This window comes from Xenopus laevis, chromosome 2S (assembly GCF_017654675.1).
Source record: "Xenopus laevis strain J_2021 chromosome 2S, Xenopus_laevis_v10.1, whole genome shotgun sequence".
NCBI classification, from domain to species: Eukaryota; Metazoa; Chordata; class Amphibia; order Anura; family Pipidae; genus Xenopus; species Xenopus laevis.
The window spans coordinates 138,338,997-138,355,031 of NC_054374.1; the positions used below are offsets into that span (position 1 = coordinate 138,338,997).

The following is a 16,035-nucleotide window of genomic DNA, read 5'->3' on the forward strand; positions in this document are numbered from 1 at the left end:
TAAAAAAAAGTAAAAAAAATGTAGTTTGTACTTAACGGAAAAAAAACACCAAGACACTTTTAACTTTAAATTCGCAGAGTCTTTATTGAGAAATAACTTACCGATTCTCCATTTGCGCTCCTCTTCAGAAACTGCAACAGGGCGACGATCCATCGTGTGGCACTTGATTTCTTCTCCCTGGCTATCTCCTATAGAAGGCAGGGAGGTGAAATTGAGCGCCTCACGATGGATCGTCGCCATGTCGCAGTTTCTGAAGAGGAGCGCAAGCGGAGAACTGGTAAGTTATTTCTTAATAAAGACTTTGCAAATTTAAAGTTAAGTGTCTTGGTGGTTTTTTTTTTCTTTATGTAGAAACACATTTTTTTAAACAATTTTTATGTTACTGGTATTTAACTTTTAGTATGTTGTAGAGAGTAATATTCTGAGACAATTTGCAAATTGTTTTCATTGTTTATTATTTGTTGTTTTTGAGTTATTTACCTTTTTATTCAGCAGTTCTCCAGTTTGCAGTTTCAGCAATCTGGCTGCTAGGGTCCAAATGACCTTAGCAGCCATGCACTGATTTGAATGAGACTGGAATATTGATAGGATAGGCAGATAAGTAATTAAATCAGCAATAACAATAAATTTGTAGCTTTACAGAGCATTTGTTTTTTTAGATGTGGTCAGTGACCCATAATTGAAAGCTGGAAAGAGTCAGAAGACGGAGGCAAATAATTCAAAAGCTATTCAAAATAAATAATGAAGACCAATGGAAAAGTTCATTAGCACTGGCCATTCTATGACATACTAAAAGTTACATTAAAGATGGACCCATTTCATAGGATCTATAAGGTCTATTTTCGTATGCTTTACAATTCTGTTTGTCATCCAGTGTTTTGACGTTCCGCATTTTAGTCATGTTTCTCATGCCGTGGGTGTGTACACTGCAGCTAGTGGCATTTGACCCTTGTCTGTCTACCCAAAACTCCATAACTGCTCCTGGAAACAGAAAAACATTCAGCTGAGCTTGGAAACACACCTGTTTTTCAGTCTGATTGATTATAAATAGATCTGTGTTGTTCATATTCTGGAACAGTTACATCATTTCTACTAATGCCAACTAATGTTAACATCCATACTAGTGTTGTGTATGTCTTTACTATATTAGACAAAGTGCTTTGCTTCATTTTCACCATTTTTAGAAAACTCTGGCTTTTCATTATAAATCTTTTACATTTACAAGTCTGTAAGGAAGGACAGTCCTTTAGATCAGTTGGAGTTGAACGCTGAAGGTAGTTCTGCACATTGTAACTGGCATACTAGTATAGCAGACGCTTTAAGGAGAAATAAAATCGAAAAACGAAAATGAGCTAGAAATGATTTATTTTAGATGCTGAGCTTAATGGCTGTTGAATCTACCAGCTGGCTGTGTCCTTTAGTCCGATTTGACAGGTTACCTGCCCCTGTATGAGGCCCTCCGACAGGCCTCCAAATGGTCAACATTACCACAACGGTCTCATTACCACAGTATTACCCACCCAATGTGAGCCTATTAGGGGAAAGATTTGCTCGCGTGGCGATAGTTATTATAGGTATGGGTATATAGAATTTAATTAAAAGTAGGGAGGGGTGTGTGTATGTATGCTGGGTTTTCATTTGGAGGGGTTGAACTTGATGAGCTTTGTCTTTTTTCAACCCAATTTAACTATGTAACTATGATAGGCTGTGCAAAATAAAAAATGTTTCTAATATAGTTAGTTAGTCGAAAATGTAATGTATAAAGGCTGGAGTGACTGGATGTCTAACATAATTGCCAGAACACTACTTCCTGCTTTGCAGCTCTTTTGGTTTCCACTGATGGGTTACCAGGCAGTGACCAATCAGTGACTTGAGGGGGCACATGGGTCATATCTGTTGCTTTTGAATGCTGAGGATGAATTGCAAACTCACTGAACAGTTATATCCCATGTGCCCCCCCCCCTTAAAGTCACTGACTAACTCTGAGTTAGAGAGCTGAAAAGCAGGAAGTAGTGTTCTGGCTATTATGTTAGACATCCAGCCTTTATACATTATATTTTTGGCTAACTATATTAGAAATGTTTTTTTTATTTGGCACAGTCTATCTATTTACATAATTTTTATTTTTACACTGAACTGTTCCTTTAGCCAACACATAACTTAACTGGGGAAAAGCACGGCGCTATAAAAGAGTTCATGGAAGGACCTGGGAAGTGAAGTCAAACGTTATTATAATAGGTTAAAATAGTACGGTACCTACTTTCAAGCCCAGGAAGGAGAATTCCTCTCAATCTATTACCTAACCCATTCTGTGCTATATTTTTTCTCTGTGTTTACTTGGATAGACTGTTTAGGTACTTTCTCACTGGGCATTGTGATTTCTTGGTTGCTTGATTTCTGTACTTTTGTTGAGTATTTATGTAAAGGCATCTCTTTAGGTATCTGCTTTAACAACACTTGCTGTTCAGTAAATAAAGATTAATATTACTATACTCTTTAACCTTCATTTGACCTTAATGCACACTGTTCATTCTCTAATCTTTGTTCTGTAATACAGCGATTTACAAACGAAGACCATTTGGCTGTCCACAAGCACAAACATGAAATGACTCTAAAGTTTGGGCCAGCAAGGACAGACTCTGTGATCATTGCAGGTATTGTATCTAATGTAGGGTAAGCATAATTGGTTTGGGTTCTTTTAGCATTTTGTTAGGTGTTCAGTGCAATGCTTTGTTACTTTGTTGCATTTGCTAGCATGTATCTTTCAGCTTGATACTTTAACAGTGCACTTCATATGCCATATTTTTTATTTGAAAAGGAGCAGTATATTTACAATAGGCTGCAGCTGTCTTTCAAGGCCCAACCTTTTCCCAAATTAACTAAATTGTGCACAGTTTATCCTGGATGCAGTGCCAACATCTTCTATATTCTTTACATACCCAAATAATATTCTTTATGTATACAATCTCTACATGCCCAAATAATATTCTTTATGTATACAATCTCTACATACCCAAAAAATATTCTTTTTATACAATCTCTACATACCCAAATAATATTATTTATGTATACAATCTCTACATACCCAAATAATATTATTTATGTAAATAATCTGTACATACCCAAATAATATTCTTTGTGTATAATCTGTACATACCCAAATAATATTCTTTATGTATACACTCTCTGTATATCCAAATATGTTTTATCTATACACTCTACATACCCAAATAATATTCTTTATGTATATAATCTCTACAAACCCAAATAATATTCTTTATGTATACAATCTCTACATACCCAAATAATATTCTTTATGTATATACTCTATGTATACCCAAATAATATTATTTATGTATACAATACTCTCTGTATACCCAAATAATATTCTTTATGTATAAAATCTCTTCATACCCAAAAAATATTCTTTATGTATACAATCTCTACATACCCAAATAATATTCTTTGTGTATAATCTCTACATACCCAAATAATATTCTTTATGTGTATAATCTCTACATACCCAAATAATATTCTTTATGTATACAATCTCTGTATACCCAAATAATATTGTTTATGTATACACTCTCTTCATACCCAAAAAATATTCTTTATGTAAACAATCTCTACATACCCAAATAATAATCTTTATGTATACAATCTCTATATACCCAAATAAAATTCTTTATGTATACAATCTCTACATACCCAAATAATATTCTTTATGTATAAAATCTCTACATACTACATTTCTGTGGTAGTTTTTCCTTATGGAGTCTTCTCTGTTGAGCAGATCAAACCCCAACCCCTACACGCTTCCTGAAGAATTGTGAAGAAGTGGGATTGTTTAGTGAGATTGCCAGCTCATTTGAACATGATTTTAAAAAAGGAGCAGAAGATGATGAAGACAAGAAGGTGTGTACTTAGAACATCTATGACCTATAAGGAATGTATGCCATAGATTCAGTAATGAATAAATGGGTAGTTTATACATTTTTCAGTTTACTTCTGGTGTACTTTTTAAAATCAACTAAAGACCTTTTTCAGTTGTGTTTTTTTTTACATTTTTTTCTAAAATTGTAGTTTAAATGACTTTGTTGCTGTCTTTGGTGTTTGTCTGGCAGCAAATATTGTACCAGTTATAACAGCTGTCTTTCACAAAACACAGGGGTTATGCTCAGCAGGGAAAGTCAAATTAGAAGTTACAGTTTACAGAATCAATCACCCCCCTTTCCAGAGCTGCTCCAGGCAGACATGGGAATAAAAGAAACTTACAAAAATATTGGAAAAGTATAAAAAATTCAGAAAGCAGTTAAAGTATTTTATTTCTGGTCTACTATCTGAAAACACCTGAACTCTAAAAAAAATAAAAATAAATAAATAAAAAAAATTAAGGCAAATTTCCCCTTTAAATTTGAGTGTGCTGCAGTATTCTAAGATTTTTTGCAGTTACTCCTTTGTTTTCATTTACTTATTTACCATTTTTGTTCCACATCTCTCAGGCTTGGACCTGGAAATTGTTAAATGGTAGCCAGCTGGTAATTATAATGAAGCAATGTTGAAATTGAAAATAAATAGTGGATGGGATGAAAAAAATTAGCAATAAGCAGCAAGAATAATTGCAAAATTAAAGACTAGCAGTCGATATGTTTTTGATTATAGGGTCATTGACCCGAAGGACCAGACAGGATTTTCAATTGCAAGATAAAGAGAGCCATAATTGGCTTTATAATTAATTATTTTTTAAGAAAGGGGTGGTGTGTTTTTTTATTTGATGCTGGGGGGGGGGATACTTTGGGCACCATGTTCTTAGTGAATAACCTGAAATATGTTTTATAATAGTAAAATATCCTTGCAATACTTCTAAGAATTAGGTGCTTGACTTATCCCACATGGCATTAAATATAAAAGACATTGGACAAGTTTGCCAATCTGGGCAGTAACCTATAGAGATATTGAGTATTTAGCTGTGTTCCGCCAGCTGCAGGAAGAATAATGAAAGCAACATTTTAATTGGTTGGCATGGTTTCCTACACTAGTGCACATTTGCCCACTGTATGCATGTCCCATTGTTCTTAAAATTGTATACCACAATTAATTATTTTTTTATTTTTCGCTTGTTTCAATCCCCTTTCATAAAAATTGTTCTAAATGAATGTAATATTTTCCCTTCTCATGTTTTCAAGTAGCTGCTCAATAAAGAGTTCCTTGCACTGAGAGGGAGTCCCTGATGCGTGGGGGGCCATGTTGGGGACCATACATGCACATAAAACAACTCATTATGCTCATTCTTATGATGTAGCAACGATTGATGTCTCCCCCCGATCCTATGTCAAGCTGAGGCACTATAGATCTTACAGGTTATTTCAGAAATTGAATACAAGTTTGTTCTTCTATCGATGCAGAGTGCAGGACCACTGGACATGTCTCTGCCATCCACCCCTGACATAAAAATCAAGGAAGAGGAACCAGTAGAAGTGGACTCCTCCCCTCCTGACAGCCCAAATTCTTTTACTGACGAAAAGGTACGATGCAGTGCTGGTATTTGCAAAAGGCTCCAGAACATGATAGGAAAGTGCCATTAGGAACCGTCTCTAAATAAGAAATCATAGTGATTTGAATGAGGGGTTTCTGGGCATAGTTCATTATCTTATTTTTTAATATCTATGCTAAATGTGTTCACAACTGTACCAACTTATCACTGCCTAATCATGCTCTACATCTACATGCTCATTATTTTTGCTTTTATCAGTTGTATAGTGACTTTTAAAAAGGGTCAATGTTTTTTAGATATAGAACTTGATGAATGTGTGCTGCCCTATGTATAGCTGTGTATATGTATTTTTATTTAATTAGGGAGATGTTTTCTTAAGATCTATGCTTTCTTTTTGTTATGAGAAGTGTTCAGCCTACATTATTTTATGTCTGAATTGTAAATGATGATTTGCTCTGGTTAAGGTGCCACTGAAGCCACAGGTCAGCTCTACTCCCACTCCGACAATAGTTCGACCTGGCTCTCTACCCCTCCACCTGGGCTACGACCCCCTGCACCCTACACTGCCTTCCCCCACGTCTGTCATCACACAGGCTCCGCCATCCAACAGACAGCTGGGGTAAGGCAGCTGTAATGGAAATATCTGTTATCTTCTTATGTTGTCATTTACAGTGAAACACATTTCATCACCTCTTATTCTAAAGTCTCTTTCTTATCCCAAAGACTCACTTTTATTACTTGCTTTTCTCCTGTCTTTATCCTCCCATCTTAATTTTGTTGTCTTCCATTATGTTGTCTCATCAAGTTTTTGAACCCTCATGTTACATTGACTTTCTATTATCATTATTGCTACAATATACAGTATTGCAGTGTGCTTATTTTATGTGTTACAGTTCTCCCAGCAGTATTGTCCCTCTAATGATGCATCTGGGAAATGGACATAATGTCCCTTTCCTGCCAGGTCCTCACGTACAGATGCCCTCCGTTATATCGGTATGAATTTTTGTTACTTGTATATTATATTATATTGTATATTTCTTTTCTTAAGTCCTTTATTGGGCTCATTATTGTTTAACTCATCCGTTACTTGTATGATTTAGTTGGCAAGGCCTTTATCCATGGTACCTAACATTCCTGGAATCCCTGGCCCACCATTAATTGGTGGTGGTGGACATATATCTCCTTCAGGACTTTCTGCTCATTCAGAGGCCAAAATGGTAAGTGCTATTATGAAATCAAGATGGTCTAAACCATAGATACAGACAAAAAAAGTCAAAATGCATCCTGTGCACAAGCCTTGCTTATGCTGCTAGAGATAATATGTATAGATAGGTATTGGACCTGTTATCCAGAATGCTCTGGAGCAGCACCCACAAAAGGATTCACTAAAAGAAGAAATGCATTTGTACTCATTAATTCATTACAGTGAGTACTGGGATTCTAATGCTGGACCTTCAATTAGCCTTTTCTGTTCATGAAAAACCTGTATTTGTCAGACAGCACCAGTTTTGTAAATGCTTATTACAGTTAGGTCCATAAATCTTTGGTCAGAGACAACGTTTTTCTAATTTTGGTTCTGTACATTAGCACAATGAATTTTAAATGAAACAACTCAGATGCAGTTGAACTGCAGACTTTCAGCTTTAATTCAGTGTGTTGAACAAAAAGATTGCAAAAGCGGTGTTTTTCCCTTGCGGATTGGATGCAGTTTTTATCCCGGGGATGATCTGACGGATATTTGTGAGCGTTCCACACCACGGACGATATCCACACAAGGGCAAGTATAGGAAACCTATTGCTAGCATACTGAACTGGGGTTCTGCATATATAGCCTTTTGGCTACTACATTGGATCCAGCGTTTGCTACAGCTAACTCCTTACTTACCCTGCATTTAACCTCGGCTCAAGGGGCTTCCGCTGAGGGACTTGCAAGGGGAGCCAGCCCCTACCCTGCTTGGGACATAGTTCTTATACAGAGAAGAAGGGACATTTTGGCATACATGCCCTTAATGTGGTCTTTGCCGGGAGTTCACCCCTAATACGTTTTACCAAACCACCTTTACTGCTCCAACCACATTTCTTTACCTACGCAAGGTTTTTCAACCAGTATGAAAAATAGTGATCACTAATTAACATCAGGGTATTCCCCGTTTTTTGTTTCCAGCAGCGCTGTTGGTTTTTAAATATGTTTTAATTTGTTTCACTAGCATGGTTATTAATAAATATTGCTTTTTACTGTAATACATTGTGTCTAATTTTCTACAGTGCAACGGGATAGGGGGATAAGTCCTCTTTTGTATATAGGATAATTGAACAAAAAGATTGCATACAAATGTGAGGAACTAAAGCCTTTTTTTTTAACACAATCACTTCATTACAAGGGCTCAAAAGTAATTGGACAAATTAAAAAACTGAAAATAAAATGTTCATTACTAATACTTGGTTGAAAACCAGATTCTGGGTTTCCTCCTTTTTATTGGTCTGCCTGGCCCTTACTGCAGCAGCTTTTAGTTGCTCTTTGTGGGCCTTTCTGTCGGAAGTTTTGTCTTGAACAAGTGAAATGCATGCTCAATTGGGTTCAGATCAGGTGACTGACTTGGCCATTCAAGAATATTCCACTTATGTGCTTTAATAAACCCCTGGGTTGCTTTGACTGTATGTTTTGGGTCATTATTAAACGCCTCCCAATCAATTTGACTGCATTTAGCTGGATTTGAGCAGACATTGTGTCTCTTAAAACCTCAGACTTCATTCTACTGCTTCTGTCCTGTGTCCCATCATGGATAAACTCTAGTGTCCCAGTGCCACTGGCAGCCATGCACACCCAAGCCATCACACTGCCTCCACCATTTTACAGATGATGTGGTATGCTTTGGATCATGATCTGTTCCACGCCTTCTCCTTCTTGCCATCTTTCTGGTAGTGGTTGATCTTGGTTTCATCTGTCCAAAGAATGTTTTCCAGAGCTGTGCTGTTTTTTTTTTAGCAAAGTCCAATCTAGCCTTTCTATTCTAGAGGCTTATGAGTGGCTTGCACCTTGCAGTGCACCCTCTGTATTTTCTTTCATGCAGTCTTCTCTTTATAGTAGACTTGATTGATACGCCTACCTCCTGGATAGTGTTGTTCACTTGTTTGGCTGTTGTGAAGAGGTTTCTCTTCACCACTGTTGTCTTCCTTGGACATCCAGGTCTTTTTGCGTTGCTGAGTTCACCAGAGATTTCTTTCTTTCTCAGGATGTACCAAACTGTACATTTTGCCACTCCTAATATTGTAGGTAATTTCTCGGATGGGTTTTTTCTGCTTTTGCAGCTTAAGGATGGCTTGTTTCACCTGCATGGAGAGCTCCTTTGAACGCATGTTGTCCAAATCTTCCACATACAATCACCCCCCCCCCCCCTCAAATCAACTCCAGGGCTTTTATCTGCTTCATTGATAATGACATAACAAAGGAATTGCTCACACCTACCCATGAAATAGCCTTTGAGTCAATGATCCAATTACTTTTGAGCCCCTGAAATGAAGTGATTGTGTTTTTAAAAAAAAAAAAAAAAGGCTTTAGTTCCTCACATTTTTATGCAATCTTTTTGTTCAACCCACTGAATTAAAGCTGAAAGTCTGCAGTTCAACTGTGTCTGAGTTGTTTCATTGAAACATCAAAATTCATTGTGGTAATTTACAGAACCAAAATTAGAAAAAAGTTGTCTCTGGCCAAAGATTTATGGACCTAACTGTATATACTGCCATTGGTATACAAGCGCAAGTCATTATAGTTTGCACATCCATACAAACAAAATGGTAATTTGTCTGACTCTACTTTGCCTTTTACAGAGACTTAAAGCCTCCCTAACCCAACAGAGCCCATCTTCTCTAAATGGAGGCATGGCAATGGTTACACCACGGCCTGAACAGAGCCAGATCCTTGTCCAGCACCCAGATGCACCATCTCCCGCACAACCTCAGGTGATCATAAAGTGAACAATATTTTACATGAGTGAATGTCATGTTCATTTTTTTTTTCCAGTGGCACCAACACTTGCTCACTGTAGAGCTGCCACTCAACTTTCTGTTTGCCCCCTATATAATCTTGCCTTCTGCTATTGACTTAAAAATCCCAGCATCCTTCTGAGCCCCTGATTTTATAATCACAAACTGTAAACCTGCCACCAGACTGCAAGGTAGAAAACAAGTTATGAAACATCTTTGCTTACTATGCATTTACATTTATTTTATTGTAAGAATCAGGTTACAGACTTTAGATGATGTTGTGCTCTTCATATATCTGACATTGAGAATGTCTAGTAAAAACTACAAACGAAATACCTAATAACATTTTTATACAAAGGTTATCATGGAATACAATCAGTACATTTAGAAGGTATCCCTTGGCTTAAAGGGGTTGTTAACATTCCAAAAATTTCCAATTTAGAACAGTTTGGAGGGTGCCCCCCCCCCGAGCACCTTTAGAAAGGTGAAAAATAAGACTTACACTTCAATATTCGAAAAATGGTCACAAATATAAAGTCATTGGGAAAAGTATGTATTTCTGCTGAACAATCTGAAACCAACCGAACTGAAAAAAGTGCTGTAAGGTGAACAACCCCTTTAAGACACTGAGAATGCATCATCGTGCCAGTACCTTACAGGATTTGTATATTTTAAATACATTTTCCCAGAAATTTTCAGAATCGAAGCAATAAATACAGGAAACAAATAAATAATCTCTTTAATGAAAGTGTAAGTTTCTGGTGACATGCTTTTTTCCTTTCAGTTCTCCCCTGCACAGCCCACAGGAAGTCGAAGGCGCAGAGCAGCGGATGATGATCCAGATGAGCGCAGGCAGAGATTTCTAGAACGGAACAGAGCAGCTGCCTCTCGTTGTCGTCAGAAGCGCAAGGTCTGGGTGTGCTCTCTGGAGAAGAAGGCAGAAGAGCTGACCACTCAAAATGTCCAGCTTAATGTAGGTCACTTTAGCATATGTAGTGATATTATTATTATTGAAAGTCAGTAGCTCCTTTAGACATTTTTTTGTCTTCTACCTGCAGAATGAGGTGACACTTCTTAGGAATGAAGTGGCCCAGTTAAAGCAGCTGCTGCTGGCCCACAAGGACTGTCCCGTAACAGCTCTGCAGAAGAAGAATCAAGTTTATTTGGGTGAGTTACACAAACTAAAAACATGTAGAGCATTGAAGTTAAAATGTATGAAATCAGAGAAAAATGTAAGGGAAAATACTAGGGATGCACCGAATCCACTATTTGGGTTCGAATGAATCCCCAAATCCTTTGTGAAAGATTTGGCCGATTACCAAACCAAATCTGAATCCTAATTTGCATATGCAAATTAGGGTCAGGAAAGGGAAACGTGGGGAAAAATTATATTACTTCCTTGTTTTGTGTCGAAAAGTCACTTGATTTCCTTCCCAACCCTAATTTGCATGTGCAAATTAGGATTTTGTTCGGCGAGGCAGAAGGAAATGGCCAAATCCGAATCCTGCTGAAAACGGCCAAATCCCGAACCGAATCCTGGATTCAGTGTATCCCTAGAAAATACCTGTGGTTATGGTGCTTGTCTATAATTATCAACTCCTAAAAGCAGTCATATGGGTTGAGGAAATAATTGCACCATAATCACTTTCCCTTTTATGACCACCTGTCTTTGTATAAAGGCACTGGGAAGAAATACCAGAAAATGCTCCAGGTACAGTAAGTCTTAGCTTCTGTGTAGTTACATAAGGGCTCAATCACCACTGAACTGTAGTTGCGACCTTGGGGGAAAGTTGAATTGTGAAAATTGGTGCCATTCATTAAAGGAACAGTTGGGAGCTGTAGACAAACCTGAAGATAAAGGAACAGCTATATTGTATTCAGTGGTTGATGTCCCCTGTGAGAGGATATTTTGCTTGGGTGACAATGTATAACCTTAACCTTAGAGTTGGTTAAGCTAGAAGTTAAGTGGGGAATTCTAGGATTGGTCTGATAAACTAGGTTACTGAATTATGGTGTTTTACAAATAGCTTGGTGTATATTTCATTAAAAATGTATACAGTGCAACGTCTTACATTTGCTAACATCTAATAGCCCACAGCAGCCAATCAGATGTTTGTTTTCAAATAGCTGACCAATAAATGCTACCTTTGGGTTACTAGACATGTAACAAACTTGACAATTTATTGGTTTAATACCTTTTAATTCCTTTTCAGAAACTTTAAAGGACAACTGTGATGCAACGAGATCTCCAGGGCCAGTCACTCAGCACAGCTCCTTGACTGCTGCCTCCCCCAATGGCCTCCGTTCTCCGGCTGAACACATGGCCACCTCCGTGCTCACACAAATGGCCAGCCAAAGGACAGATGGCCACAGTCAGATTCTGCAATCACACGTCATCATGTCACCACAGTCCCAGGCAACCAGCAGATGATGAAACAATGTTATTTGACCTAGAACTAACCAGTGGAACGTCTCAGCCCAAGAGACTGAGCTGCAAAAACTAAGCCCGAGTAACGAATGGGCGGATCCGGATTATAAATATATAAACATATATTTCGTTTTTAAAGTTCGGTAAGGGTTGCGTAGGGAGACTTTAATTAAACGTACAGAGATACACATATTTCAAGTGATTGAAGCACTAACTAAAGATCCCAACAGGTCAAAGCACTAACATACTGGCAATCGTGAAAACAAGGGCTTCATGCACTAATGGACATGCTTTGAAGACACCAGTGGACATGCTCTAAAGACACCAAAACACACACCATGTGGCCTACTAGAATTGCAGTCCTAAAGTTTACTTGAGCAAATGGGACTTCAATATAAGGTTTAAGCATTTCAGTGCCAGCAGGGTGGGTTTTTTTTCCCTGGTGCTCCTTGCCTGAGCACTGCACCTTCCCATATTATCAGGTCCACTATTACAGTCTACCTTATTACTCAGTGCGACTCTTCCACATCTTATCTTTTTGTCATTTACTCCCTGGAAAAAGCAATGTCATCCAGCCTCTAACTGTCCATGGAATTTCATTGTTATGGCAAGTCAGTGGATACATATTATGGTCAAAAGATCCAATTTCATCTTTATTAGGGGTTGATTTTGCAAAGGGTCTTGAAGCAAGCAAGGTGCTGAAGGACCCCACAACACATTGCAGAGCAATACATAGCCCCCCCACCACCTATGCAAGGATTTATAAAGCGGTGGCCTTTCCAAGCCATTTATATAAGACAAGGAGCAGCACTCTGGACACTGCAGCGCTACCTATTGTCAATGCAACGTGGATTTAACAAGGCAGTCTCAATTGCTTTAGTTTTTTAACAACGGAACTGTAATTGCTTTTCTTGTAAAGATGCTGGGTAGTTCAGTCTTCCATTGAGACATGCAGCTAATATGTGTGCTACTTTAACCCTTAGATGTTACCATTTTGAAGTCTGTCTCAAACACTAAATATAGCCAGCTATGTACTCTTTGGAGCGTTATTCAGTAAGTCTTCCAATCTCAATCTGCTGATGAGTGACTGATGCTCCGACATATTCTCTTCTGAGGATTCTGCTTGTTCAAGGCAATTCACCTTTCAGTGTAGGTCTGTCTGTTAAACCATTAAATGAAACATCACCCGTTACCGTCTTCATACATAGAATAGAAGTCAAACAGTGGAAATAGTTGTCCATGTGGCTGAATCTTATCAAGTTGTCTAGTGAAATAATCTACAGAGTCTTTGTGGCGTTGGATTTAGGACTGAACGTGGGTCTTTTTGGAGGCTGCTTCCTGCTTCTCGCTATGCACAGTATAAAGAGGATTATATCTATGGTCCTCCATCTTCCCCACCTATACTTGTATCAGTGATGTTTTCCCTCCTAAACTCTTGCTTTTCTCTGTTTCAGGTATTTAGCTATGCACCGTGAGAGTCCTTCTTACAGAACTCTTTCGCATTGTGATTACAGCAAGGGATGGCATGATTCTTGATGAATCCTAATTCTGTCCTGTTGCTCTGTTGTGCCTCTTCCTTGTAGTCAAGGATAAAAACTATGCTTTAGTGAGTGCTGCATGATACTCTTACAGAGACTTTTTGCCAGCTTTTATTAACAAATAGAGGAGCTACATTTACTCAGAGAAGATGCTTACTTTATCATGTGGATCTTGTTATATACTTTTAAAAAAAATGTACCTAGTGTTGCAGGTAGGGGATGCACCGAATCCAGGATTTTGTTCAGGATTCGGCCAGCATTCAGCAAGATTCGGCCAAATCCTTATGCCAGGCCAAACCGAATCCTAATTTGCATATGCAAATTAGAGGTGGGGAGGGAAATCACATGACTTTTGTCACAAAACAAGGAAGTAAAACATGTTTTCTCCTTCCCACCTCTAATTTGCATATGCAAATTCGGTTCCGTATTCGGCCGAATCTTTCGCAAAGGATTAGGGGGTTCGGCCAAATCCAAAATAGTGTATTTGGTGCATCCCTAGTTGCAGGAAAGGCAGTGCAGCATCAGCTTCTGTTCAGTGGTTAGATTTGGTGAATGTTTGGGTAGGGTTTTTTTACCAGGTGATAATCTATGCTGTATTATAATTACAGTTCGTGAACATGTACCATAACAACACTACGCTCTAATACTGTATTATCATTTCATAAAATAACTGTTCAAATACCCGCCCTCTGAATCATTTTCATGATAGTTGGGTATTGGAAAAACACATCCTTTTAGATCCCACTCATTCATTGAAATGTCTTTCAGCCCACCTTTTGGGTAGTTTGTTTATGGCCATGTTTCTGATGCTTTATCTTTGCACCACCTCCAGTTAACTCAGGTCTACAGTACTGTGTGTCAGTTTTTTTAACTTTTAAATTGCCCCCCATTATGTCTGACTGGAATCAATTGTGGATATCTTGGTTTTCACCATTGTGAGATAGATGTTAATCTTGTCAGTAGCAGTACAAAACCCATGCTATGAGGACTTTATATTTACATTTCTACATGGGCATGTGATATATCTGCCTTAAGTTGCATTTGATAAGTAAATGTATATGTTTCAACTTACATACAAATTCAACTTCAGAACAAACTTAGAGACCCTATCTCCTTCGTAACCCAAGGACTGCCTGTATTGACACTTCTGAGAAGTAAATCTTGAAATAATTGAGAAAAACCCAAAGTAATGTTTCAATGAAAGGACCAGCAACATCCAAACAAAATGAAGGATATTCATACAAACTTACATATCAATTTTTTCTATCCTGAGCATATACAATTGTTTTCTTTAAAGTAAAAGTTATCTTTTTATTGCAAGTGCAATATACATTGAAATGCCTTACTCTATTGCTGAAATTATGGTATATCCATAGGAGCTGTGTATGATTTATTAATCATATGACTTTCTCATATAAATGTGATTCTTGGTATAGTTAATGAGGATTCCTGGTACTTTAACTTTGCTTAATATCCGAGGCTTTTTACATTTTATTGGTGTTATTACATCCTGATACGTTGTAGTTACACCTCTTAATCTTTGTGCTGTGTTCCCTTGCTGCCTGGGGAAGCCTTTTGAAAAACTAGTGTCTGGAGCAACCGCTGACATAGTAAGTGACTGGTGATAATATTTAGTATGTGAGCCATATTTGTCTTAGAATGGCAACAAAAAAGATACACACTAAGATACAACTTTTGTATTCTTTTGTGCTAACTCCCCAATCCAGGTAACCTACCAATGCTCAGATTAGTAATAATAATAACAGTTAATATTATTAATGCCATAGCTATAACATTTCAAGTGATATCAATTTTTTTTTATTTTTTTTTAAAAACTATATCAAAACAGGCATTATTTGAACTTTGAATTGTGTCCCAAGTTGGATACACAAGCCCAAATGACTGCAAAGGCATTTTATCAATAGTGGCAGTAGCCATATTTACACACTCATATACTGTATTCATATTTTTGTGCTAGTGATTTCTAGACATTTTCCAACCAACATCCACCTAAACACGTCCCTTCTCAGCCTGGCTTGATGTTGAGAAAGTACTTTTAAGGCCCAAACCTGCTCTGTTATCTGAGCTGAGGTCAGAAATAATATCAGGGCTTTGGGAACAGATTTGGACCCAAGTGCAGCACAAATATTCAAAATTTTGAAGTGGGACTAAATCCCAAACTCTGGCCCATGTTTTCAGCCCAAACCCACCCTATCTGCTGGTTTTGGGCCTGACCACCTAGCCCTAGTATACATTTCAAAGTGACTGTTAGCCTTATTTTAATAAAAGTGTATCAGTTTTAGTCTTAGTATCCACAAGGCCTTGTACTGGTAAATTGAATTTGTTTTGGCAATAACCCTAGTACTTTTTATTGATATACATGAAAAGGCGGAATGAGTATATGGTTATTTCCGCGTGGTTTTATGGACCAATGGAAAAGTACAATAAGCAGAAGGAAAGTATATATCACTGGGCGTGCCAAATGATAGACCTGGGCTGATATATTAGGCCGGTTCTCCTGTTAAAAGAGAACTGCACCGATCCGGGGTTCTTCTCTGTGAGCACTACAGAGCAAATGTCCCCAGGACAGA

At 37.8% G+C, this 16,035-nt stretch overlaps 1 protein-coding gene across 3 annotated transcripts in view; it reads left to right on the plus strand.

Annotated features, from left to right (window-relative positions):
* The window catches only part of atf7.S (activating transcription factor 7 S homeolog), a 64,045-nt gene extending 48,777 nt beyond the window's left edge, over positions 1 to 15,268 (plus strand). For all 3 annotated transcript variants that reach the window (XM_018250145.2, XM_018250146.2, XM_041584468.1), the window contains 10 exons: positions 2,558 to 2,654; positions 3,794 to 3,915; positions 5,406 to 5,525; positions 5,959 to 6,113; positions 6,388 to 6,487; positions 6,595 to 6,711; positions 9,323 to 9,454; positions 10,263 to 10,451; positions 10,537 to 10,645; positions 11,692 to 15,268. In XM_018250145.2, coding sequence (XP_018105634.1) covers positions 2,558 to 2,654; positions 3,794 to 3,915; positions 5,406 to 5,525; positions 5,959 to 6,113; positions 6,388 to 6,487; positions 6,595 to 6,711; positions 9,323 to 9,454; positions 10,263 to 10,451; positions 10,537 to 10,645; positions 11,692 to 11,909 — 1,359 coding nt within the window. In that variant the 3' untranslated portion in view covers positions 11,910 to 15,268. The remainder of the gene's footprint in view (positions 1 to 2,557; positions 2,655 to 3,793; positions 3,916 to 5,405; positions 5,526 to 5,958; positions 6,114 to 6,387; positions 6,488 to 6,594; positions 6,712 to 9,322; positions 9,455 to 10,262; positions 10,452 to 10,536; positions 10,646 to 11,691) is intronic.
* The last annotated feature ends 767 nt before the right edge of the window (positions 15,269 to 16,035 follow it).